The sequence below is a fragment of the Phascolarctos cinereus genome, unplaced genomic scaffold (assembly GCF_003287225.1).
Source record: "Phascolarctos cinereus isolate Bilbo 61053 unplaced genomic scaffold, phaCin_HiC Scaffold_5;HRSCAF=322, whole genome shotgun sequence".
NCBI lineage: Eukaryota > Metazoa > Chordata > Mammalia > Diprotodontia > Phascolarctidae > Phascolarctos > Phascolarctos cinereus.
Window position 1 is genome coordinate 354,034,171 of NW_027555958.1, and position 27,162 is coordinate 354,061,332.

At 40.6% G+C, this 27,162-nt stretch overlaps 1 protein-coding gene across 1 annotated transcript in view; it reads right to left on the minus strand.

Annotated features, from left to right (window-relative positions):
- Positions 1-27,162, minus strand: part of DNAH14 (dynein axonemal heavy chain 14) — a 340,072-nt gene that overhangs the window by 1,029 nt on the left and 311,881 nt on the right. Inside the window, 7 exon segments of the mRNA XM_020982026.2 lie at positions 1,051-1,197; positions 6,504-6,658; positions 13,964-13,994; positions 13,996-14,107; positions 18,104-18,216; positions 19,954-20,150; positions 26,810-26,994. Of these exon segments, the coding sequence (XP_020837685.1) occupies positions 1,051-1,197; positions 6,504-6,658; positions 13,964-13,994; positions 13,996-14,107; positions 18,104-18,216; positions 19,954-20,150; positions 26,810-26,994 (940 nt within the window).

The window sequence follows — 27,162 nt, forward strand, 5'->3', positions numbered from 1 at the left end:
CTGAAGTGTAAATGTTCACACTGAAAATTTAACTGTGGGCTCTCTTCAGTCAGTTAGAACTGGCTCCAGCAGGCCCTTGAGAGGGGGGCCTTTTTTTTTCTTCTCCTGACATCACGAAGACTCTTTCTTGGCTTTTTGGCTAAGATCATGCATATGCCACCAACGAATGAAAGATAAATCACATTTAACGATCTCAGGAAATATATAACCAGTATCAAGTACATATCATTAATGCTGTAAGCATTGATCATATATACATATAAATATTTATAAAATATATCTGGTTGACTGTCATTATAAATTTCAAGAAACATCAAATACATAGGACCCTACAACATAAATCTATATTGCTAATTCAGTTAGTAAAGTCATATCCTGTCTCCATCTATCTCTCATCATCAGGACTGCTATTGAGTTATCAAACTGTCTCACCTTGGTGATGTGTGCCAGAAATATTTCAGTTCTACCTAACAGCATCACAGAGTCTTACTTAGTTCTAAGGCAGTCGCTCAGCCTCACTTTTCAACTTTGATAGTCTAGGCTCATAATCTGCAACCAATCTTTCAAGAACCCCCCTCCCCCAATCAATACACATTTTTGAAAACAGAGTTCCTTCTCTGTTCTTATCAGTGAAATTTCCAATATGTCCTCTATCTCTGGATTATCCTTGAAGTGGATTTTTTGTAAGAAGGAACTGGAGTAATAAGTACTCATTCCACTTTAGACAGCAGTTTAGTAGTCCTAGGTATATAGTAGGTGCTTAATAAATACTGACTGATTAACTTGTAAATATCTGTTGAAAATAAAGCTTTTTAAAAAAAACATTTTTTTTTTCAGTTTTTAGCACTTATTTCCTAGAAAGAACAAATTTCTGTCTTGGGGTTGAATTTATTTCAGATTGGAGTGTTATTTTGAGCTATGGTAATTTTTGAAAAAAATTTATTAGGTCACATGGCCCATGGATAGGTGGTTTGCATTTTTGCAGAGAAAGTTAGCCAACCTCTGGCTTCTGAGAATTTGTGCTTTGGTGGTAAATGACTAAATATTTACCTTTTCGGGCAAAAAATGTATTTCTGGAAAATCAGAGTATCTCTCTCGAGGCAGCGGGTCATCCAGATATTTTTCTTCTAGGTTCCATTTTGCTCCTTCCATATATAAACCAAAAATGATAACTCCAACTTGGTTACGTTTAATGTCCTGAAACCAAAAAAAGGCTATGTCAGTGAACTCGGGCATTCTTTTAACAAAAGCAGGAAGCTGGCAATAGCTTGTATTTGGAAAGATGTCATCCAAAGCACCATCAGGGAAAGCTTCCAGTATAAACTGAGGAACACAGTTATGATGACATAGATTCCAGGGGCATTCAGGAGCCTGTCCATCCAGAGCCGATAGTTAAATTTTCAATGTCAGCATTTCTATCTCAGGAATTGGGAAGCTACAAATCAGGGCTTGTTTTATTGTTTTGTTGATTATTTAGACTTGAGAAACTGATAGAAAAATGTTAATTATGCTGATTAAATTTAAAAGTGTATCTTGTGGGCAGCTAGGTGGCACAGTGGATAAAGTTCCGGCCTTGAAGTCAGGAGGACCTGAGTTCAAATCCAGCCTCAGATACTTGATACTTACTAGCTGTGTGGCCTTGGGCAAGTCACTTAACCCTGATTACCTCACCAAAAAAAAGTATCTTGTGTTTTTGTTTGTTTCTATGTTTCTCTTTCTCTTTTCCTTCCTTCCTTCCTCCCTTTCTCTCTTTTCTCTCTCTTTTTTCTGTTTCTTTCTTTGGTTTTTCTTTCTTTCACCAGTACAGCACTGAGTAGATTTTTACTTTACTTCATTTACTTCCCAAAGACTATTATTGCAGCATGGATTACAGTTGAGGAAACAGGAAAACTGAGGTTAGGTTACTTATTCTGAGTCACACAGCTAGTTAAGTGTCTGAGGCTGGATATGAACTCAGGTCTTCCTTACTCGGGTGTGGTATTGTGGAAGGGATCATCGGATGTGGAGACGGAGGTCCTTGATTCAAATTCTGGTTCTGCCTCTTGTCACTTGTGGGACCGTGTGCAAATTACTTAACCTCTTAGGGCTTCAGTTTCCTCATCTGTAAAATGTAGGAGTTCCACAAGATGGCCTCTGTGGATGCTTCCAGTCCAGCCCATGAGCTGTGATTAGATGAGCTCCTTGGAACATAACACTCTGTTATTGCCCTTCCTCTCTCCTTTCAACTCCAGACTTTGACAGACTTAAGTAAAGATGGGTCAGTGTGTGAATCTGAGGCCACCTGAGCATTTGGTGACTGGAAAAAAGCAGAACTAACTAAACCCATTCAAGTACCAGGATATTTTCCTGTCTTCTATTTTCATAGACAGCTAGGTGGTGCAGTGGATAGTGTCAACCCTGGAATCAGGAGGACCTGAGTTCAAATGTGGCCTTATATACTTACTATCTGTGTGACCCTGGGTAAGTCACTTAACCCTTTTTGCTTCAGTTTCCTCATCTGACTTGACTAATCAGTTTAGAGAAAGAGAAATCACATGAAAGCAAGCTCACATCAGTGATTTAGTCACAACATCAACTTCCAGAGGCTGTCCAACACTGAATTCATGCTTACCCCAATCTCCTGTACCCCCTACTTCTACAGTCGCTATCCTCTACAAGATAAAGTCATATTCTCATGGGTATCCCTGGCCCTAGAAGATCTGATGAGGCTCAGGAAACCTGGCATTGGATGCCAGGAAAAGGTAATCGTGTATTTACCAAAAAGATTAACAATAAGATTTGAAGTGGAACAAAAAGAGTTTCTGCTGCATTTTCAAGCCGAGAGTTAGATTACTGAAGCCCCTTATTCTGTCTCTGAGGTTTTGGGATTGGTCAAGGTTTGCTGCACCCAGAAGGGATCTGGATTGATAACCCAGAGAGTGCCTTGGCAACAAGTCCCTGCTTTTCAGCTGGAGTGTTTTGGCAGAGATTCAGCCATAGAGAGATGGGTGGCAGGAAGGCCTGCTGAGGCTGGGGGAATGGGAGGGGGGTACCCGCAGTCTCCTCTGTGCCTACTCAGATAGGGCCTGTATTCATCAACTACAACAACTTTATTGTTTCCAGCAGGTGGAGAAGCCTGGCTCTGAGTGAGACGTGATTTCTAAGTGAATGGTTGCATGAGGGCTGAAGTTTTTAAAAGTCAAATCATGTTTCAACTATAGAAGGGGCTCTCTAAGGAAATCCTACTGAGATTCATTTTTCAAAGTAAAGAATCATTTTGCATAAAGAAGGAAGGAAAGAGGGAAACAATTATTTATTAAATACCTATCATGTGCCAGGAACGGTGCTAAGTGCTTTATAAATATCTCATCTGATCTTCACAACAAACCTGGGAGGTTGATGCTATGATGATCCCCATTTTGTAAGTGAGGAAACTGAGGCAAACTGAAGTTAAGTGACTTGCTTAGAGTCCCACAGCTAGTTAAGTGTAATAGAGTCATGCAACTGAGGGCTGGATTTGAACTGGGGTCTTCCTGACTTTGGGCCTAATGGATCATAATTCCCTTCTCAATTTTATTTTTGTGAATCTAAGTTTTAACATGATTCTTTGCTTTAAGTGTGGCTGGGCAGCTAGGTGGTGCAATGGATAGAGTGCCTGGAGTCAGGAAGACCTGAGTTCAAAGCCGGCCTCAGGCACATCTGCAAGCTTAAGAACTGTACCTGGCATACAATAAGTGCTTAATAAATGCTCATTGCCTGCCTTCGGGGACCAAAGCCTCCCACATTATGCCTCAGATACCAGGCTCTTGCCTCCAAGATCCATCTCAGTAAGAAAGACTCAACTGTAGTTGGTGCAAGAAATGCTACCCATATCAGACCCAATATCAGAGAACTGTGATTTAAAATAAAAATAGCTAGCATTCATTAAGCATCTACTATGTGCCAGCACCTACTGTGCTAAATGTTTTATAATTGTTATCTCATTTCATCCTCACAATAATCCTGGGAGGTAAGTGCTGTGGTTATTCCCATTTGACAGATGAGGAAACTGAGGCAAAGAGGGGTTAAGTGACTTGCCCAGTGTTACATCGCTACTAAGTATCTGAGGCTGGATTTGAGCTTGTGTCTTCCTGATTCCAGGCCCAGCATTATATCTATTGTGCCACTCCTGAGGTTGAGAGCCTCGGTTAAAATCTATGACATGTCCATCTTGTGGCTAGCAAACTCCCACCTCCTTTCCTAATCCCCTTGATGCAGAATAGCTGTCTGCCTGAGCAAAACCCACCTCCTTCCCTTGATACTGCTCTTTATTTTCCCCCCTCACATAGACTTTGGCCCCAATCTCCCAAGTCCCCAGGTCAGCCCTTCCCACTCCTTCCATTTTGTGCTCTAAAACCATGTTGGATCATGAATAAATTTCCTTTCATGTTATATCATTTCCTCTTGGGTTCCTTCTGTTTTCTGGCCCTCACAGCTTTCCTCAGAAGATACCATATCCTTGACCACCCTCTCCAGTAGTAGATGTATCTTCTCCCATACCTCCCTCCTTCACTAGACCAAGAAGATAATACTTTATCCCTGCTCCCTCCACATTCCTTATTGCCCTCATCAAATTCTCTTTTGAGGTTCTCTATCCAGACATATGACTTTATCCAGATCCTGGTAGCAATCATCCACTGGCCTCCAGTTCATTATTCCCCTTTCTTGAGGAGTTCAGAATCTGGTTCACATGTCTTATTCAACCCCACTTTCTCCCTTAAAACTTAGGGATTTTAATGTATACAGTAATGTCTTCTCAAACATCTTCAATTTCATCAACATCCTCAATTCCCATGACCTAAATCTTCACCCTCCCACTCCTCACAGGGATGGTTACACCTTTGATCTCACTATCCTCACAAGCTTTCACAGACTTACAGCGTTAGAGCTCAAATGACACCTAGTCTAACCTCAATATATGGAAGGAATCCCTATTATGTAACATTTCCAATGAATGGTTGTCCAACTTCTATTTGGAGATGTCCAAGGAGGGGGAGCCCAGGACCTCTTGAGGCAGCTCATCCTACTTTTGGACAGCTCCAGCTGTTAGGAAGGGTCTTCTGACATTGAGCCTAAACTTTCCAATTTATAACATCTACTAATTGCTCCTGGTTCTGCCCTCTGGAGCCATATTGGCAAGTTCAGTACCATTTGCCTATGTTAGCCCTTCAAATATTAGAAGACAGCTATGGTGTTCCTCCCAAGTCCTCTCCTGTCCAGGCTCTACTTCCACAATCAAAAACTCTGGAATTCTTTTTTTCTGTCACCTTCTAACTCTCCATCTCCCCCTGCCCCTCACTCGAAAACATATTATCATTCAGTGCCTTCAACCCTCAGGGCTTTCCTAAGCCGTGTAGCACTTCTACTCTGGATTCCCTCCTTTTTTCCCTGTCCAGTCTATAATTAAACAGCTTAATTATATACTGTCTTTTAATCCCAAGTCCTTTGCCCTATCATCTAATCAGTGTTCATGCTTTTGCCAGACTCCAACCCTGGATTACCCCCACCTCTTCCACTACTGGCAATTAGGAGGATGTGAAAATGCCTTATGTAGTAGGTAGAACTTAAGCTAAGCTTAGAAGAAAGCTATGAAGAAGAAGTTACAAAACACATTCCAGGTATGGGAGACAGTCTATGCAAAAAAAAGAATGAAGGTGGGAAATGAATAACATAAAAAGAATATCACATAGGTCAGGTTAATTGGAATGTAGAATGTGTGAAGGATAATAATGTGTTGTAAACCTAGAAAGGTAGAAGCTACATTGTGAAGGGGTTTAAATGCCAAACAAAAGAATTTTTATTTATCCTATAAGGCAACTGACTGGTCTACTTCAAATTTTTGTTATGTAATCTCAGTTGGGCTGTTACTCAGGTGGTTCCAAACCTCCAACACCAACTTACCACCTTTATCTCGGCAGAAGACCTTACCTAATAACTTAACTTTACTGAGAATATAGGCACTAATCACTGTAAGGTCCTTCTTTTCCTTATTCTACATCTCAAAAATTCTTGGTATCATCTTGCTCTCTGCTCTTTTACTCTATCCTATAATGAAAGGTGGTTCTTTTTCCTGTTGATAAGTCCAATTCCTGTATTAGAACTTCTGATTCCATCTCCTCTCATTTCTTATGGAAAGTTACCCTCCATGACCACCCATTGCCTTTCTAATCTTCAATCTTTCCCTATATAGTGGATCTTTCCCAACTGCCTAGAAATATGCCCAGATCTCCTCCATCCTTAAAAACCTTCATGTGATCCCGCCATCCCATCAAACTATCCTCTATTTCTTCTCCAATTCACATGCAAACTCCTAAAAAAAGTCATTTACATTCATTGCCTCTTCTTCCTCTCTTACTTCTAGGGACTGATTTCATTTCCAACAGATGGTGTATTTACTAAGCTGGAAAGAGGGATAGGAGAGAAAGGAACAATCTGTCATGTGATTTATGAGTTGTGTCTTTGAAAATAACCAACTATCTCATTACCTTAAATGCTTTCTTCAGCATGTACTCTCTAAATGGGAGACTTCTAGAGAGTGTTTCGTCCTGGGGATCACTGATTACATGATGACTAAAACTAACAGAGTCTACAGAGATTTTTTTGGATCTTGCATAATTCTGCAGCACAGCCGTAAAGAAACCTGTGGTATTAAAACAGATAACAGTAATCAGCCAACCCACCCAGCATTTCATTAAGTGTCTAATATGTACCAGAGAGGAAAGATGAGGGATAGGAGACTGATCTTATTTCCCTACTTACCAGATGAGTGTATTTGTGCTCCTTGTTTGCCTGTTTGATTAAATGTGTCTCTGTCTACCTCTCCTTTTTCTTGCTAGGTCCTCTCTCAGAGGAGGAGGAGATCAATCCATGTTACCTAGAGAGATAAGGGCTTAGGCCTAAGCTAATTCCCCAACTCACCTAAGCATTCAGAGGTGAAGAATAGTCCATATTCAGAACTGTTATGATATATATATATATACACACATACACACACACATATATATATACATACATATATATATATAACATACATATACATATATATACATATATATACATACATATATACACACACACACACACACACATATGGCAAAGCTGCTGCTGTTGATGGATTTTATAATCTTGCTAATAAAACTAGTTGTCAGTGTAACTCTTTGACAGGGTGTCAGTGGTGTGATGGGCCTGGAGTTGCCATTTGTGGTATTTTTCCTACTCACTTAAATAGCCCAGAAGACCGACTGCAATTCCATACCTATAAGCATGCTGGTTTCATACGCCACAGATTTAATTAGACCTGGTAAAGCAGAAACAGATACTAGTGAGCTGATAACCAAATTGAGTAGGGGTTATAGAAAGAAAGTGCCTAGTTTCCCTTCATGACTTCAGGTCACCAGGCCTAGACATGCCACACAAATACAACTGGTAGATGTGATAGCTAAGCCACTATCAGTGATATCTGAAAAATCCAAAGGCCTCCATCGCATAGGACTGGAAAAGAGCAAATATCTCAATTTCAAATTTGGAAGAGAAATGCCAACCAGAAGCTGGTGAGCCTTTGACTCCCAGTAATATTCTAAAATGTATCATGAAAGGGATGGTTAATGAGCATCTAGAAAGAAAAGTAGTGATCAGGGGGCATGTAGGTGGCACAATGGATAGAGCACCGGCCCTGGATTCAGGAGGACCTGAGTTCAAATGTGGCCTCAGACACATAACACTCACTAGCTGTGTGACCCTGGACAAGCCACTTAACCCCAATTGCCTCACTAAAAAACAGTGATCACAGCAGCCAGCATACCGACTGGTACTGGTATCACCTCTTGTTCTCTGGCCTTTTACTCTAGCCTATAATGAAAGGTGGTCCTTTTTCCTGTTGACAAGCCCAGTCCCTGTATTAGAACTCCTGATCCCATCCCCTCTATGACCATCCATTGCCTCTCTAATCTTCAATCTTTCCCTATATACTGGGTCTTTCCCAACTGCCTAGAAATATGCCCAGACCTCCTCCATCCTTAAAAACCTTCATGTGATCCTACCATCCCACCAAGCTATCCTCTATTTCTTCTCCAATTCATATGCAAGCTGTTCTTTGGCTCACATAAACTTTTTGTTCAACTTTTTAGCGCAGAATTGAATCTAGTTCTCAAACTACACATTCCTCATAACTACGCTTGCCCAGTGTAGGTTAAGGTTCTTCATTATAACATCATAGATTTAGAGCTGGAAGAATTTTGGAGATCTAGTCTACTCCCTCATTTTACAGATGAGGAAACTAAGGCTCATAGGAGTTAAGTGACTTACCCAAGGTCACACAGGAATTAAGTAGAAGATTAGGATTGGAATCCACATTTTCTGACGTTGCATCCAGTGCTTTCCCACTCTACCGAAGTAATTTCCTTACCTTTTGTTACTGCAGTTTACATGGGAGAGAGGCATTTTTGAACTTTCCTCTCTTCCCCAAGTCCTATCAGCTTTTTCAGGGAGTGCTTGGTAGTATACTATTTGCCTTGGTAAAGAGCAGTCAAAGAGGGCAGGGAAACATTCCTAACTGGGAGATGGAAGAGTATTGATAATGCAATAATACTCTAGGCATTGTTAACCTGGAGTATAGCTTTTCATTCTGGGTGCTGTATTTTTTTTTCTTTTACAAAGGGATATTTGCTTCAAAGACTTAGCAACAGTAAACACACAAACATTTCCCACCAATGTCTCCAAGGCATGAGATACTGATAAGCTGGAGAGGTGAAAAGCTTCCTGGCTGCCAGGGAAATTTGTAATTTCCAAATGCAGCAGAAGAGAGCCACTGAGGTCACAATGATAATAGCTTAGCGTTTCTATGGCACCTGCTATGTGCCAGGTACTGTGCCAAGTGTTTTATAAATATTATCTCATTAAATCCTTACAACCACCCTGGAAGGTAGGTGTTAATATTATTTCTTTTACAGTTAAGGAAACTGAGGCAAACAGAGTTGAAGTGACTTGCCCAGGGTCACAAAGCTAGTAAGTTGTCTGAGGCTGGATTTGAACTCAGGCCTTCCTGACTCCAGGACCAATGCGCTAACCACTGGGAAATCTAGCTGCCTCTGGCAAACATACAAAAAGACAAAACATGCTCCAGGATGACAGAATCTTAAAGTTATATGCCCTTACAAATATGTGCCAGGTGAAAATTCCATCAATCTTTTCAGCAAATACACCCTCCCACCCCCTAAAACAACTCAATCGCCTTTGAAATCAATAAAGACAATATGTTTTATATTTAGCGATTCTAAATGATTGGTGAGAGACAGGACAACTGGCATATGGGGTGCAAGGAGGATTCTGTATGAATGCCTGGCTTTGGATGCTCAATTCAACCACATTAGTCCCCTGCTAGGGGCAATTCTCTGTGCCAGTCACTGAGAATTAAGAGAAAAATGCAAAATAGTCCCCGTCCTCATGAAGCTCTTGTTCTATTGAACTGGTTTGTTGAGTTCCTTGTGACTTGCCTTTCTTGTTTTTATTTTGGTGGTTCTGTGGCCTCATTTATGCAGAAAATCCCTGTGGTAGAGAATCCTGGAAGAGGGAATGCTCACATAAATGCCATCTTCTCAATCATGCTATGTGATTTTTATCCATGTCATATCATAAATTCTCCATAGGGGAAGAGTTCTTAATCTGGGGGACATGGACCCTCAAGGTTTCCATGGATAGATTTCAGGGTAAACTTGAATGGGGAAAAATAAATTAAAGCTTTATTTTCACCTGCCCCAAGTGAAATTTAGCATTTCCTGTAAATTTTTAAAATTTATTTTCCAATTATATTTTTTTAACAATTTTTCACATTCATTTTAAAAATTTTGAGCTCCAAATTTTTCCCTCCCTTCTGCCCTTCTCCTTGCCGCTGACAAGGCAAGCAATATGATATCAATTATATATATGAAGTTATGCAAAATATATTTCCATTATTAGCCATGGTTGCAAAAGAAAACACACACACAAACCCCAAGAAAAAGAAAGTGAAAAAGCATGCTTCATTCTGCACTCAGAGTCCATCAGTGCATAAGGTTTTCATCATGGGTCCTTTGAAATTGTCTTGAATTATTGTCTTGATCAGAGTAGCTAAGCCTTTCACAGTTAATCATTGTTACAATATTACTGTTACTGTATACAGTGTTCTCTTGGTTCTGCTCCCTTCACTTTGCATCAGTTCAGGTTTTTCTGAAACCATCCTGCTCATCATTTTTTATAGCACAACAACATTCCATCATAATCATATACTATAACTTGTTGGCCTTTAGTGATGAATGAATGAAGGAGTGGTGTTCATAGAGTTCACGAGACTGCTCGTGACACACAGAAGTTGAGAGCTTCTGCCAAAAGAGATTTTTCTCAATGTACTGAAAGCCATCCTCTGATTCCTAGACTCTTGGGTTAGTTGCTATCTCTTTCTATTGTCTCTCATTCTCAGTTTCCTCAGCAATACCTTTTCGGCTATTCCTCTTGTGGAAGTTTCATTGGTTAACAAGCCGCAGCCTGCTTATTCCCTCTTCCTCCTTATGCGTTTTCCCCCCACCTCTGCTCATCAACCTCTACCTAGGGGCCTATGCACAAAGCTGGTATCCGAGGGCCCCAGGATTCTGGTGTTCATTGCCACCGTTCTGAAAAAGAGCAATTATTCTGGGTTAGTCTATAATTGATTTTGCAAGTGCCCAGCAATTCTTGTGGAGTGGCCCAGAAGTGATTAAGATAAAAGATGAGTAGTTTGAAGAACAGCAGAGAAGTGAGATTTCTCTGTGTGTCAAAGAGCAGGCTTTCAGCTAGTACTGGAGTCATTCCTGTGATTGCACAAACTCATTGATTTTAACAAGGATGGGCCTGGGTTACAGCACCCATCCTATTTCTCTTCTGCCCGTTGTAGCTAAATTCCTCAAAAAGGCTATCTGTGATAACTGACTTTCTCTCCTTTTACTCTCATCTTAACCCCTTACAGTCTTGCTTCTGACCTTATCCTTCCAACAAAACTGCTTTCTCCAAAGTTATTATTTCTTAGTTGCCAAATCTAGTGGCCTTTTCTCAGTCCTCATTCTCCTTGACCTCCCTGACCCTGACTCTTTTGACCTTGTTGATCACCCTCCTCCTTGATACTGTCTTCTCTCTAGGTTTTCTTCCTACCTGTCTCACCAGTCTTTCTCTGTGTCTTTCACTAGATCCTCTTCCAGACCAAGCCCTCTTGTAGGTGTTCCTCAGGGTTCTGTCCTGAGCCCTCTTCTCTTCTTCCTCAATACCACTTCACTTGGTGATCTCATCAGCTCCCATGCATGTATTTTCCATCTCCATGCTAATGATTCTCAAATCTACCTTTTCTGCCCCAATCTCAGGGCTGATCTCCACATGCCTTTCAGACATCATGAACTAGATGTCCAGTAGATAACTTAGATTCAATATGTCCAAAACAGAAATAATTATCTATCTGCCTAAGCCCTCCCTGCCATTCACCACCCACCCCACCCCTTAATCTTTTTTTTTTTAGGCAGTTGGGGTTAACTGACTTGCCCAGGGTCACACAGCCTACCCCTCAATCTTGCCTATTACCGTAGATGTCAACATCATCCTCCCAGTTCCTCAGACTCACAACCTAGAAGTCATCCATATCTTTTATTCCTCATATCCAAGCCGTTGCCAAGGCTTGTCGATTTCGACTTTGCAATGTCTCTCGAATATGCCCCCTTTTCTCCTCTGACACTGCCCCTACTCTGGCACAGGCCCTCATCACCATTGTAATTGCCTTCTGGTGGGCCTACCTGCCTTAAGTCTCTCTCCACTTTAATTCATTCTCCATTCTATTACTAAAGTGATTTTCCTAAAATTTAAGTCTATTCTTGTTACTCCCTTACTCCATAAACTCCAGTGGCTACGTGTTGTCTTCAGGAGCAAACATAAAATACTCTGTTTAGCATTCAAAATCCTTCATAACCTAGTCCCCTCCTACTTTTCCAGTCTTTTTTGTACCTTAGTCCCTGACACGACTCTTCCATCCAGAGACACTGACGTCCTGCCTGTTCTATGAACAAAACCTTCCATCTCTTAGATCTAGGTGTTTTCTCTGTCTTTCCCCATATCTGGACTGCTCTCCCTTCTCTGCTCTGACCACTGACCTCCCTGGCTTCCTTTAAGTCCCCACTAAAATCCCACCTTCTATGGGAAGCCTTCTCTAACTCTCTTTAATTCCAATTCTTTCCTCCTTTTAATTAAGTCCATCTATCCTGTATATAGCTTACTTTGTATGTATTTATTTGTATGTTGTCCCCCTCATTAGATTGTAAGCTCTTTGAGGGCAAGGACTGTCTTTTGCCTCTTTTTGTATACTCAGGGCTTAACACAGTGCCTGGCACAGAGTAGGCACTTAATAAATGTTTATTGAATTAATGAATGAATGAACATGACATAATTTGAGGAATGCTCTGAAAAGGCCCATCGGATCTGCCATGGTATATCTCTGCCTCTGACAGAGCTATAGCTACAGAGTTTTGTACTTGTGGAAAAAGGTAGGAAAGACTTCCTCAGATGATTGTGGGAGAGGCAAAGACCCCAGGACACTGGCATCATGGGTAGAGGAAAGGATCTTAGTACTGTGGATCATTTGGGGTAGCTTCAAATGCAAGTCAAGTAGAAGAGAAGGGCGTAAGCATTTCAAATATTATCTCATTCTATCCTCGCAACAACCCTGGTAGGTAGGTGCTTTATTATTCCCATTTTACAGTTGAAGAAACTGAAGCAAACAGAAGTTAAAGTACTTTACCAGAGTCGCACAGCTAGTAAGTGTGTGAGACTACATTTGAACTCGTCTTCCTGATCCAAGGCCAACACTCTACATGCTGTGCCACTAGCTGCCTCTAAGCATGTGTATGCACTTATTAGGCACCTATTATATGACAGGCACTGTGCTATAAACTCTAGGGAAACAAAGACAAAACCAAAACACTTCTTGCCCTCAAGGAGCTTATGTTTTAATGTGGAAACAACATGCACATGCATAGGTGTATATATAAAACAGATACAAGGCAACCTAGCATACAGAGATGTGCTAGAAGCTTGGGGGACCAAGACAGGCCTCATGAAGAAAGTGGGGCTTGGGCTGAATTTAAAGGCAGCCAGAGATTTGAGATTCACTTCTAGCTTCCCCAGACCCTGGTAGAGGGACAGAGTGGGAATGCTGACAGTCCTACTGACAATCCTCTTTCTTCCAAGTCATCTTCCTGCTTTTGGACCCTGGGGACCATGGTCAGTCCTCTTTTAGAGAATCTTTCAAGCTACTACCAGCACTCCTGGGGAGCCTACTTTCCATGCCCACTCTCAACATGCTGTTATTGTCTAGATGCAGCTCTTCTCCTGCTGCCTTCTTTAGAGGAGTAGAAGTACTGTCAGCTATTCTTGAAATTCCTGCTTTTGGGATAGTTTTTTTTTTTCACCCTTCAGGAAGATTCTTGCTCAGAGACAAAGCCAATGTCACAATGACCTAGTTAGGCTCCTAATCCCTTGCCATTAGAAACTCATTCATTGGGTTTAGGGACTGGACCTCCAGGATTCTCCTTTTAAAATGAAATTACTCTTGGGTAGAATAGTCCAAGAAACCATTATCAGCAAAAAATCCATGAACATGAATGATTGGATGCAAACCAGTGTAGAGAGTCCCAGAAAGATTAGGATATTAGGTTGGTTTGAAAGAAAAAGTAGAAAGGTGAAGTGATAAGGTGATTAGAATATTAGGTTGGTTTGAAAGAAAAAGTAGAGGTGAGGTGGTAAGGAGTTGTTTGGAGAATGGTGGGGGTAAGTGAGTGAGGATCAGAAGAGGACAGGCTTAGATAGGGAATCTAGATGAGGGAGAAATTGGGTGCCAAAAGAGGTGTAAGGGCACCCAAGACCTTGACAGTTTCACCAAGGTCAAGCCCCAGGTTCCTACCTTGTGGGAAGAAGAAAGTTGGAAGCCAGAATTCGGGTGGGAAAGGAGTTAGCAGGATCTGCCTCTTTTTCACTATCTTTCTCTTCATATTTTTTTCTTTGAGTTGGAAAGTAATGCTTCCAAACTGTAGTCATTTTGGTATATCTGAAAGTAGACATAGAAAAGGCTTTGAGATGGCTGATGCCATAATACCTTTCTTAATTTATAAGATCCCAACTGAATTTTTATTCAGCCAATGGTGGAAAGATACTATTTGCACTATGTATATACTGGTAGGTGTTGGGGAGTTTAGGTAACGCCTCGTCTCTGTTCTTATGGAGCTTAACAGAAAAGTAGGAGAGCATGATGCAAACACAGATAAGTATGAGACAAAACAGTACATGGTAAGTGCACTAGAGAGGTCCTAAACAGAATCCTTTCCTATTAGAACATAAACATCCTGAGGGAAGGGATTATTTCATTTTTGTCTCGTTATTCCTAGCACTTAGCACACATTGTATGACACATAGAAAATGCTTAATAAATGCTTCTTTAATTCTTCCAAATCTTTCCAAGCTTTTCGTGATTCTTTTCCCTTTTATTTTAGTATCTAATACAATCCAGACTTCCTATCCTTCACCTTCAGAGAGGCAAACCATCGACAACTCTGAAACTTATGAAAAAAAGGGGTTGTGAAGAGAATTTTCTGTGCATGAATCCACTACAAAACCTTCTCAGTAGCCTTCTCTGTCTCTGCCTCTGGGGACTTTCTTTGTTGGGGTTTCAATCTGTAGAGGGGGATTTAGGTAGTGACCATTACGTTGGGTTTAGAAGAGTTTGAATATTTGCAACTTGAATCGGGGTGGTTATAAACCACTTTCACTCCAGGTGAATTTGAGAATAGGAGGATGAACTTACAATGCCAGAAAGCTTGCAAAGGAGCAATATTTCTAAAGAATTACCCTGACTTATTAGGCTCAAGTGTCACTTTTTGCAGGAGGCTTTTCTCAGTTCTCCCGGTTACTGGTGCCTTCTTTCCAAAGTTACCTCTTCTCTGTATGTATCTTATATACATCTGCTTACACATACATACATATATGCTTTTCCTTTGTAATTTCAGTATTTAGCTTGGCACGTAGTAAGTGCTTAGTAAATGAATAGTTGTTGCTCGACTAGTGGGCCGATACCAGAGTCATTGTATCCTAAAGGCACACAGTGTTTATATGCTGTTACAGAGAAACACAGACCAAAGGGCATACAAATCAAACTTTTAGGTCCTATTAGGTCCACGAACTTGCTTGGCTGGTCTGACCCGGAGGAAGCGGGATTAATCTAAAAATATCCAAAAGAAGAGGACTCAAATTACTCTCAGAAACCAGGCACAAAGGTACCTTGGATTCACTTCTGGTCTCTATTATTGTATCTGGACAACAGTGGCACTAGAGTGGAGACGATATTTATCATCTCCTCCAGTTCCTTTTCTTCTCACATCCTAGTAACTCAGCTGGGGTCTCTAAGCATTATCCTTCCCATATTCACTCAATTCTAATAATAATAACAACCACAACTACCACGATAGCTAACATTTACATAGGGCTTTAAGGCTGGTAAAGCCCCCTTACATGGTCGCTCAATTGATCACCACAACAATTCTGTAAGGTAGGTGCTATTATTCTCCCTGTTTTATAGCTGAGGAAAGTGAGGAGCAGAGAAGTTAAGTGATTTGCTCAGGGACTAGTAAGCAATTGAGGCGGGTTTCAAACTCATATGCAGAAATTTTGCATAATCCCAGACTGCCTCACAACCACACTTCTGTTTAATTGTGTTAATGCAAACTGTGGGAATTTAAAACAGCTAGAGGTTGTGGGAATTGGGTGAACCACACTGACTCCATTTTGTGACTCAATTCTGGAGCTAGCTCAGTTCCCTTTCTATTCAATTATGACTCTAGTCCAACTTCTGTCTTGTGAGAAAACTTTATTCAGTTGTGGGAATTGTGAGAAAACTTTATTGCATTGTTTGAACCTAGCCCTCTATGTGCTGATTAGAGACCCTTAACTAAGGAACTCGGTTATGCTGACCAGAAACCCAGCCAGATGCAAAGACTAATACAAAGAGTTTTTTCACAATTGTACATCTCAAACAACCCATGTGTCTTATCTGAAAACTGGATCCATACTGTTAGCTTTACCACAAATTCCACAAAGCCACTGTTGAACCAGGAAGAAGCTTTATTAATGGCCTGGGAAGGCTGGGAGTCCCACATGTGTACAGATACACACATTTTTATTCCCTATTGCTGATCAGAATTTCCCTCTTCTGTTTCCCCACTGGCTGGGTACTATAGAGGTTACAGCCTATCTGAAGCGCCTAATTTCCCTACATGAGTCTCTGCCCGTTTACATCTCCCACTCCCCACAGTTTGGCGACCTGGCCCTTATTTACTTTTGCCCTTATTTGGATATGCTCACACCTCTTTTGCTTAGGATGCGGAAACCTAATCTCAGAACTGGTATTCTCTGGTTAGTCTATTCACCCACCAATTCTACTTTATGGCTTCCTTTGTTCAACTTCCACCTAGCCCTTAGATTGCATTGTTGTGGAAGTGAAAATTAGCACTTCCCACATTCCCTCACAGTTTAAACTGACTCCAATGTTGTCACATAGGCGTCCACTCCCCCCCCCCCCCCCCCCCCCCCCCCCGTCATGAGAAGCAATATCCCCAGTACTGGTCAATCAGTTATTGTCACATAGGTGTCCACCCCCTGATGAGAAGCAATATCCCCAATACTGGTCAATCAGTTATTGTTTCCATTTTCCTTTGAGGGAATACAGACACTTTGGGGGTGGGGGGGTGGGACACCTCTTTTCAGGGAATTGTACCTGTTTGCTCCCCCTTTCCAACTCAGGAAGTCCCTAATCTTTCCTCCAATTAGAAATCAGATTGCCTAATTTTGTATCCTGGTTAATTGTTTTCTTTTAATTAATTGGTCTTATTTGGTTAATTGTTTTTAATGCATAAAAATCGGTCTCCCCTTGTATTGGAGTCTGGTCCCAATTTGTTAGGCAATTGGCATAAATTGCTTAATAAATTGATGTTCTTGGAAGCTCAAACCTTTGTTTCCTCAGTCATTTCATCTTTCACCTGTCATAAAACCTTAAAGTGCTATATAAATGTTACCTACTTTTTGTCATTTAAAAAGTAACATCTTTATATCTTTTTGTTTTATATTATCTTTATATCACTTATTTATAACATCTTCTACATACATATATTTTAAAAATTTTTTGTTAAAAAGGATGGCTGTCTTGGAGGGAGGCAGGGCAGGCATACAGGGGAAATTCTAGGTGATGTAGAAACAATACACTAAAACAAAATGTAAAAATTAAAATCAAATTAAAAATTAAACAAAAATTTTAAAAATTAAAAAAAGGTAATGAAATGAAATTAAAAATTAAATAAAAATAAAAAAGGTATATGACAAGCAGTGTGGCATAATGAATAGGGAATTGGTCTTGGAGCCAGGAAGACCTGGGTCTAAGGACCATCTATGATAAATACTGGCTGTATGATGCCAAATCACTTTAGCTCTGTGTGCTTGTCGACCTTCTAAGACTAAAAGTAATAGAAAAGGTTTCAAGGGGCATCAGTGCAGAGAGTCTCCTTACCTGGGAGTTCCCTTTAAGAATAAACACATAGGACCAGTCACTAACCCTAATAAAGAGATATGCTGCAATTATTAGGTTATACTTTTATTAATACAGCTATTTTTATTATAGAAGTCTATATTATACTCTTTTGACTTTTGGAAAGTTTTAAGGTAGATAAACTTGTAATTTTAGGTTTCTGCACTCAGAAAGAGTTTGGATCATTTAAAAAAATGCTTTTGTTTCTCCAGTTTTTCTTTAAGGATCTTGCCAAATCTTGTTTTGAGTAATAAGATACTCCAGTGCCCTTAGCTGCTGAGAAGGACATTCAGAAAGGTGAGCTAGATATGCCTGCCTTACTTTCCTGGTGGAGGACCACAATGCTTACTGAATGCCTGCTCAAAATAGAGGTCTCCATTCCTTTAAATTGGCATTAGCCTAGATTTGAAAAAAATTTAGATACCAGAGATGTGCGTTTCAACAAGTACTTTCCAGCTAATCTGCGGCCCGTACCGAAAATATATAGCGTCGTAGGCCAGTTTTGCCCAGCTGTCGATGAATGCCAGTCGTTGGAGGAGAAAGGTGATCCAGGCAGACAACACCTTTCCAGTATCATAAGAAGCTCGCTGTTGGGATTGAGAGACAGATACATCAGATTTTTTTTTTTAAAGAATGACTTCTAAGATCACTATTTCATTGCAAATTCTAATAATGGACTCTAGGGTCAGACAGGGAGAAACCACTGCAGGAAGAAGCCATTTTCCAAATGAGGAGCCAGGAAGATCTGAGTTCAAATTCATCCTCAGGCACTTACTAGTTGTGTGACCTTGGGCAAGTCACTTAACTCTGTTTCAGTTCCTCATCTGTAAAATGAGCTAGAGAAGGAAATGGCAAATGACTCCAACATCTTTGCCAGGGGTTACAAAGAGTCAAATGTGACTGAAATGACTGAATAACAAAAAAAAACCCAGTGTACTCCTCTCCTCTGACTTATCTGAAAAAGGGAGTTAGTTAAATGGATAGTAGATAGAGAGGGTTTAGGATGGAGAGGGCTGCCTAGTAACCCATGACCCTTTTGGCCTCTGAACTGCTTATTGAGGCAGCTATGAAGATGTCTGGGCCAGGCAGGGTGGCCCATGATAAGCTGAGTTGTCTGCCTAAGCCCATGGGATTCTGGAGCAGGGCCCACCCCTGGACTGAACCTAACTGGCATCATTGATTACAAACAGAGATTGCTTAGATTCTTCCTCTGCTCTTTACCCTCACCCCTCTGATAATTCAATAAATACAGTAGACCTAACCCAGCTGATGGTGTTAGGTTTTATTATTGTTTGTATTTTATAGGCAAGTTTAGAGAAGTAACTTTGCCCAGGTTTATAATACTAGTAGGTGTCAGAGGTCCTCTGACTGTGAGTCCACTTTGGGCTTGGCAGCTTCTTCTCACCACACTCACAGAGTCATAGAATGTTAGAGCTGGAAGAGAACCTTAGCCATCACCAAGTTCAACCCCTCATTTTACAGATGAGGAGACTGGAGTCTGGAGAGGTGAAGGGACTTGGCCAAAGTTGCAAAGCTTTTTCTGAGAACGTCCACTGCTCCCTTGCCTTGCTGACTCCAATAAGATGCTATAATTGCTTTTTACCTTGTTAGAAATAACTTTTCCCTTCAGGAGACTGGATGTCAACTACAGTTTTCCTAGTCTCTTTTTAGTCATAATTGGCCCATCCCACTAACACTTACTCTAAAACAAGAAGGAAACTCTCTACTATGAAGAGTGGTGAGTGTTTATGGCTATCCAGGGAACTCTGCTTAATCATTTAAGTCACTAGTGTCAAACTCAAATAGAAATGGGGACCACTAAACCATAAATTAGGATCCTGTGGGCTGCATGTCGATGTAGAAAATCACACATTAACATTACCTATGTTCCCTCGTATTTTTTTTTGTTAAATATTTTCAAATTACATTTTAATCTGGTTTGGAGCACACTAGGTAGTATTTGATCCAAGTCACTGATGAGAATAATAATGTGTCCAAAAGTATACTGATGAAGACTAAGGGGAAGGACTGAAAAAGTGTTTTAACTGATTGGTTAGTATGTAATTTAAAATAAATTGTTATTGAGCAAGCCTAGCTGTATTGATTTTAATGTTAATGAAATATTTACTTAAAAGAAGATATCATTGCATGACACAAGGCCTATCCTAATGATATTAAGCATCTTTCCAGAGTTGGCACAAACTTGATTTCACAGAAAGGTCAATTTGTTGATTAAAAGTCAAGCATTGACCTGCCAAAGAACACTGATTTCATTTATGTATCTTTGAAGCAAAGTTCTAAATTGAAAACTATGTGCCCCTTACCTGCCATAAGTCAGGTACTTTGTTATTAATGAGACAATCATAGATCTCTTCCAGTTTCTGGTTGATGGTGGTTTCACCTCTGACAGCTCCCTGGAGTTCTTTCAGTGACTGGTGGATTAGGGCTAGTAACTTATCAAATCGACTAATTTCTTGACAAAGGAATGTTAACAAGGCAGAATGGAGGAGGGGATCATAATCTGATTTAAAAAAAAGAGGAGGCAATGATATAATATCTGAGGGAGAAGGAAAGAGGCTGCAGACAGAGTGGGGTTTGAAGCTGATGCAATCTGACTAAGCTGATCAAGGTAAGTGTTTCTAATGAATCTTAAACAGTATTTAAATGAGAGACAAGTCACTATGAGCAGCAGTATGGCTGAACATTTAAATGGAGAATTTATCACAGCCTAGTGGCCAAGATAATGTGACCCCTGACTCTATGTTCAAATTAGTTGAAGATAGTAGTTACAGGAACATGACGTTGAAAACACTCAGGTGGTAGACAGAAAAGCAACAGTAATAATAGCTCATAGATACGTAACAGTTTGTGATACGATTTCCTCAGAACAGTCCTGTAAAGTATGTAAGGTGAACATTATTAGCTTCATTTTATAGAGGAGGAAATTGAGTTTCAAAGAAGTGTAGTGACTTGTCCACAAACATACAACTAACAAATAGAAGAGAGAGGACTAAGTTTTTGGATTCTACAATCGGCTTGCATACCATTCAACTACTTGGGCTCTCCTTATATTTACATAGTGCTTTGAAATTTGAAGTGACATCAAGGGACAGGACCTGTTCTTATGTTAGAGAATAACTGTGCTCTTTAGGAGATTGATGTTGCCAAAGCTGTGTCCACATCTATAATTAAAGCACCAAGCTATGCTGCAATGAGGGGCTACTGTAAGCTGACCTCTCTTCTTTGCGTTCTTATTCATATTGGATTTTTAACACCTTAACTACTCAGTTCCTCAAACTACTCAGTTCCTGTGACCTTCTCTTCTACCCCGCCTCAGCCACATACAAAGATGGTCATCACCTTGATTTTGCCATTACCTGCAAATGCATCACCTCTATGTTCAAGATTCCCAAATCTCTTTACCTGATCATAAACACTTGGCTTTCTACCTCTCCCTCTGCCTTCCCTTACCAAATCCTACTTTTTTTAAAAAAATGCTTCAATCTATATTCAGACACCTTCAGTTCTTTGTCTGGGGATGGATAGCATTGTTCATCATGAGTCCTTCAGAGTTGTCTTGGATCATTGTATTGCTGAGAACAGCTAAGACATTCACAGTTGATCATCTTAAAATATTGCTGTTACTTTGCACACAGTACATTTCACTTTGTATCAGCTCGTGTAAGTCTCTCCAGGCTTTTCCAAGAGCATCTCGCTTATCATTTCCCATAGCACAATAGTATTCCATCACAATCACACACCACAACTTGTTCAGTCATTCCTCAATTAATGGACATCCCCTCAATTTCCAATTCTTTGTCCCCAGAAAAGAGTTGTTATATTTTTATACATATGGGTCCTTTTCATTCTTGTTTTATTTTATCTCTTTTTGGATACAGACCTAGTAGTGGCATTGCTAGGTCAAAGGTATGCAAGGTTTTATAGCCTTTTGGGCAGTTCCTAATTGTTCTACAGAACGGTTGAATCAGCTCACAACTCCACCACTAGTGCATTAATGCCCCATTTTCCCACATCCCCTCCACCATTTGTCATTTTCCTTTTCTGTCCTATAGCTAATCTAATAGGTATGAGGTAGTACCTCAGAATTGTTTTAATTTACATTTCTCCAATCATTGGTGAATTAGAGCATTTTTTAATATGGCTATAGATGGTTTTGATTACTTCATCTGAAAACTGTTCGTATCATTTGATAATTTATCAACTGGGGAAGGGTTCTTATTTTTATATAAATTTGACTTAGTTCTATATATGCCAAACCCTACTCTTTCCTCACACTATAACCTTCAATTCCTTGACCCTTCAATTCTCTCTGAGGCCATCAACCCTGGACCAGCCACACTTTCCTGTCTTCTCCATCTTGACCCCTTGGTGAACTAGTTCAAATCTACATTATACTCTTGAGTCTATGACCCCCTTATCATATCTTTGATCATGGCCTGACAACCTCAGCCTCAGATTATTCCTACAATTCATTGCCTTAATTTCTATATATGTACCGCTAAATGAAGGTGGAGAAAATTTCATAGCTGTTCTGATTGGGTCCACCAAATTATGTTACACAACTTGAGCTGGGCCCTCATTATTACTAGGTAATCCTTCTACATCTACCTTAAGAACTTGCCTCCCCAGCAGTTTGTTCCAAACCTTTTCATCCCTTCTCAGACCTTCCACTGTTCCCCCTCCCCTCACCCTTTTAGCTGAGAACCTTGCTTCATATTTCACAGAAAAAGTTGAGGCCAATCACTTCTTCTTCTCTCTTGTTCTTCATCTCACATCACTCAGATGCCTGCTGCTGCTATCTCCTCCTTCACCTCTGACTCGTAGGAAGAGGTGACCTAGCTCCTCACCAAGGCTAGCCCCTCTACCTGAACAAGAGATCTCATTCCTTCCTGTCTCCTCCCACATATGGCCTCCTCTGTCATCCCCACTCTATTGCTTATCTTCGATCTCTCCCTAGCTACTGGATCCTCCTCTATTGCCGTCAAACATGCCCATGTCTTCTTCATCCTTAAAAACCCCTTGCCTGATCTTTCTATTCTTGCATTTGTCCTTTAGTTCTGCTGCTGTGTGGCCAGATTCCTTGAAGAGACTGCCTGCAAACCTTTTATCTACTTTCTCTCTTCTCATTCCACCAAAACAGCTCTCTCCAAAGTTACCCATGATCTCTTCACTGCCAAAGCCAATAGCCTTTTCTCAATCTTCATTCGTCTTGACCTCTCTGAAGCCTCTGACGTGGCTGATCACCCTCTTCTTTCTAGGTTTTTGGAACACCACTCTCTTGGTTCTTCTACTTATCAGACTGCTTCAGTTTAGTCACTTTTGCTGGACTGACATCCAGGTCACGTTCTTTAACCATAGGTGTCCCACAGGGCTCTGTTTTGGGCTCTCTTCTCTTCTCCCTCTATATATCTTCACTTGATAAACTCATGAGATCCCATGGATTATCATCTCTATGATGATGATTCTCAAATCCCACCATAGCCTCTCTGCTGACCTCCAATCTCATATCTTCAACTACCTTTTAGACATCTTGAAATGAATGTTCAGTAGACATCTTAAACTCAACATGTCCAAAACTAAATTCAGCATCTTTCCTCCTAAATCTCTATCTCCAGACTTTCCTATTACTCTTGAGGATACCACCATCCTCCTAGCCCTCCTGCCCCACAACCAAGTGTCCTCTTTGAATCCTTACTATCTCCAAGCCCCCATATCCTATTTATTGCCAAGGCCTATCAATGTCAACTTTGCAACATCTCTCGAAATGCCCCCTTCTCTCTTCTGACAAGGCCACTACCCTGCTACAGGCCCTTATCATCTCACCCTTGGACTACTGTAATAGCCTGCAGGGTTGGCCTGTCTTAAGTCTCTCCCTATTCCAATACATCCTCTATTCTTCTGCCAAAGTGATTTTCTTGAAGACCATGTCACTGCCTCTACTAAATAAACTCTGGTTGCTCCCTATTGCCTCCAGGATCAAACACAAAATCCTCTTTTTGGTGTTCAAAACTCTTTGTAATTTATACCCCTCTGACCTTTCCAGTATTTTTACATATTATGCCTTGCCATGTACTCTTAGATCCAGTGACACTGACTGTCTGGCTGTTCCATGAATAAGATACTTCATCCCTCCACTCTGGACATTTTTTTTCTGACTGTCTACCCAGCCGGGAACTTTCTCCCTCTTCATCTCCACTTCTTGGCTTCTCTGGCTCCCTCTAAGTCTCAGCTAAAATTCCACCTTCTACAGGACGCCTGTCCCCACCTTTCTTAATTCTAGTGCCTTCCCTCTTTAATTATCTTCTGTTTATCCTGTATGTCACTTGTTTGTACCTATTTGTTTGCTTGTTATCTGCCCCATTAGATTGTAAGTTCCTTGAGGGCAAGGGGTGTCATTGGCTTCTTTTTATATCCCTAGTGCTTAGGACAGTGCCTGACATGTAGCTAAGGGGTGCGGTTGTCCTGGAACACTGAACCTGAAATCAGAATGACCTGAATTCAAATGCAGCCTCAGACACTAGCTGTGGGGAACCTTTGTCTGCCTCAGTTTCCTCAACTATAAAACGAGGATAATAACAGTACCTCCTTTACAGGGTTGCTGTGAAGGTCAAATGAGATGATAATTGTAAAGCACAGCAGCACAGTGTCTGGCACACAGCAGGTGCTGTATGAATGCTTATTCCCTTCTCTTCCCCTTATTAACTGACTGATCACTTCACAAATTGGAGACCTGAGGGCAAAGATTTTTAAGTTATCTCCTTAAGGCACACTAACTTGTGAAATTGACACAAGAATTCAAATCTTATGACTTCAGTGTTTGTTCCATACTAGGTAAACTGAGTTTTGTGGCTTTATTTACTTCTGAAGGCAGCAGGTCATTGGAAAGCCTGAGGGAAGTTTTAGGTCTGTATGGGGGGAGGGGGGTTGGGGGACTGCAAAAGAGGAGCAGCAACTCTGATAATTCCCTGTAGTGGTCTTAAAACAATTTTACTGATGCTTTTAAACATTGCTGTCACTTTCCTATGAGTACCCCTTCTTCCCACTGCCAAAGAACCTTCCCTTTTAAACAAAGAGACAGAGTTAAGAGAAACTCCTTTAGCTGTGTCAAAATTGATTCTGGTCCTAACAGCTCTCTGCTGAGAGCAAGGATGCCTATTTCGTGATCAGTTCTCAAAAGTCAAGAGCAGTGACTTCATTGTTTAGAGTTCAGGTGTCTCTCAGTATTGTTTTCCTCCACATTATGATGGCGAATGTGTAAGTTTTTCTCCTGATTTTGCTTCCTTCCTTCTGCATCAGTTCATATAAATCATCCCTAGTATCTCTAGATTTTTCATATTTATCCTTTTTTTGCAGCACAATAATATTCCATTTTAGTCATGTATGACAATTTAGTCAGCCATACATACCTCAACTGATGACCATGTATTTTGCTTTCATTCTTTTTTTTTTTTTGCTACCACAAAGAATATGCGTATGGATATTTTGTTATATGCAGGATGTTTCTTTCCGTATTTGAGCTGCTTAAGATCCTGCATGTCCAGCAGTGGGATTTCTGGGCCAAACAATTTAATGACTTTTCCCAATTAGTTCCAAACTTTTTTTTTTCCAGAGGAGGGGGACCAGTTCATAGCTCTAACAGATGTGCTAATAGCATGCCTCTCTTCCCACAGTCCCAACAACAGAGCCTGTTTCTCCTTGCTTTTTAATCATCTTTGCCAATCTGTTAGGTATGAGGTGAAATCTCAGAATTGTTTCAGTTTGTATTTCTCTAATTATTAGTGATTTGGAGCATTTTTGTCATGTGATTGTTCATCATTTTCCTTTCTTCTTCAACCTGCTTATATACTTTGACCAGTTTGCATCCTGGGAGGGTATAAGACATACACGCAGGTAACTTAGGCCGCATTGTCACAAAACAAGGTACTATGTAAAGTTAGAGGGGAAGAACATTATTAACTTGGAGAGGAACAGGGAAGGCTGTGTGGAATAAATTTGAGTTGGGTTTTGGCATATGGGTAGGAATTCAATAGATGAAGGGGAATAGACAGTCTAGAGTAGAATAAGCCAGGGCAAAGAGAGGGGGAAGTGCAGAAATACATTCAGGGAACAGAGAATATTCCTGTTTGGCCAGAGCACAGTGTATGTTTGGCAACAGGGGAGGAGGAGGGAGGAAGAAAGAGATAAATATGAGATAAGCTTGAAAAATCCGGTGGTTTCAGTTTGTGGAGGGCTTTGAATGCCATTTAAAGGAGATTGAACTGTTCCAGCATTCTTATCAGTGCTTTGGATGAAGTCATAAAGGGTATGCTTTTCAGATTTTCAGAGGACAGAAAAACTGAGGTGCAGAAATATGTATAAAAACAAAATAGCCAGTAGAGGAAAATTCTGTTGAATGTTTGTTGACCTACTCATGGGTCAGAGTCTTGCATATAGTATAAAGGGCATGAAGATATTGTTCTTTAATTCTCCCACGCAGTTATAAAGCCTGACTAGTCAGTACTTTAAAGTTGCACAAGCCCTCATTGTTTTAAGAGCTGGATTTTAGGGGCAGCTAGGTGGCACAGTGGATAGAGCACCAGCCCTGGATTCAGGAAGACCTGAGTTCATATCTGGCCTCAGACACATAACACTTACTAGCTGTGTGCCCCTGGGCAAGTCACTTAACCCCATACAATATGCAGACTAACTTTAGAGAATTAACCTCCAAGTCAGGAAGGTCTGGGTTCACGTTCTCCCTCTAATATACACTAGTTGGGCGATTTAACAGACTGTAAAATGGGCAAGGAATTGAACCTCCACTGCTCCAGGAGGATCTTTAAGATTATAAGTTACAGAGAAGGTGTTGATCTGCATTAGTAGAGGAAGTACTTCACCATGAAATCACAGGTCTGATCCAAGAAAGAAAGAAAGAGGGAAAAAGAAATAAAGGAAGGAGGAAAGAAAGAGAGAAGGAAAGAAAGGAAGGAGGGAAAGAAGGAAAGGAGGGAAGAAGAAAGGGAGGGAAGAAGAAAGAAAAAGGAAGAAGAAAGGATGTAGGAAAGAAAGGGAAGAAAAGAAGGAAAAAAAAAAGGAAAGAGAACCTAAGGATAAAAAACTATGCTACTTTACACAGTTTTTTTTCCCCCTTGTGAGCATTATTTTCCCCAGAGTATGAACTACAGTTCTCATCTTGGACATTTCTATTAAGTCTAACCCAAATGGAACTTGAGATAATGGTTAATAGTGTAGTTGGAATGACATCTTTGGTTTCAGTAACCACTGGTTCCTTCTCTACAGTCAGAGGCAATCGCTTGATCATTTCAGATGACAGTTCCAGCACCAGTTCGTCTTGGCTCTTTCTACTCCTGCAAAGTAAGTTCTGGGAATTATAGGAGTCATATGCTAGTGTAGATCAGAAGGCACCTTTATTCAGGTCCTTTCTGGAGGCAAATAGCAAAAGGCAGCTTCCCTAAAGAGATTCAGAAGGATGGAATGCTTTTGGATTGAAAGACTTTTTACCCCAGTGCAATTAT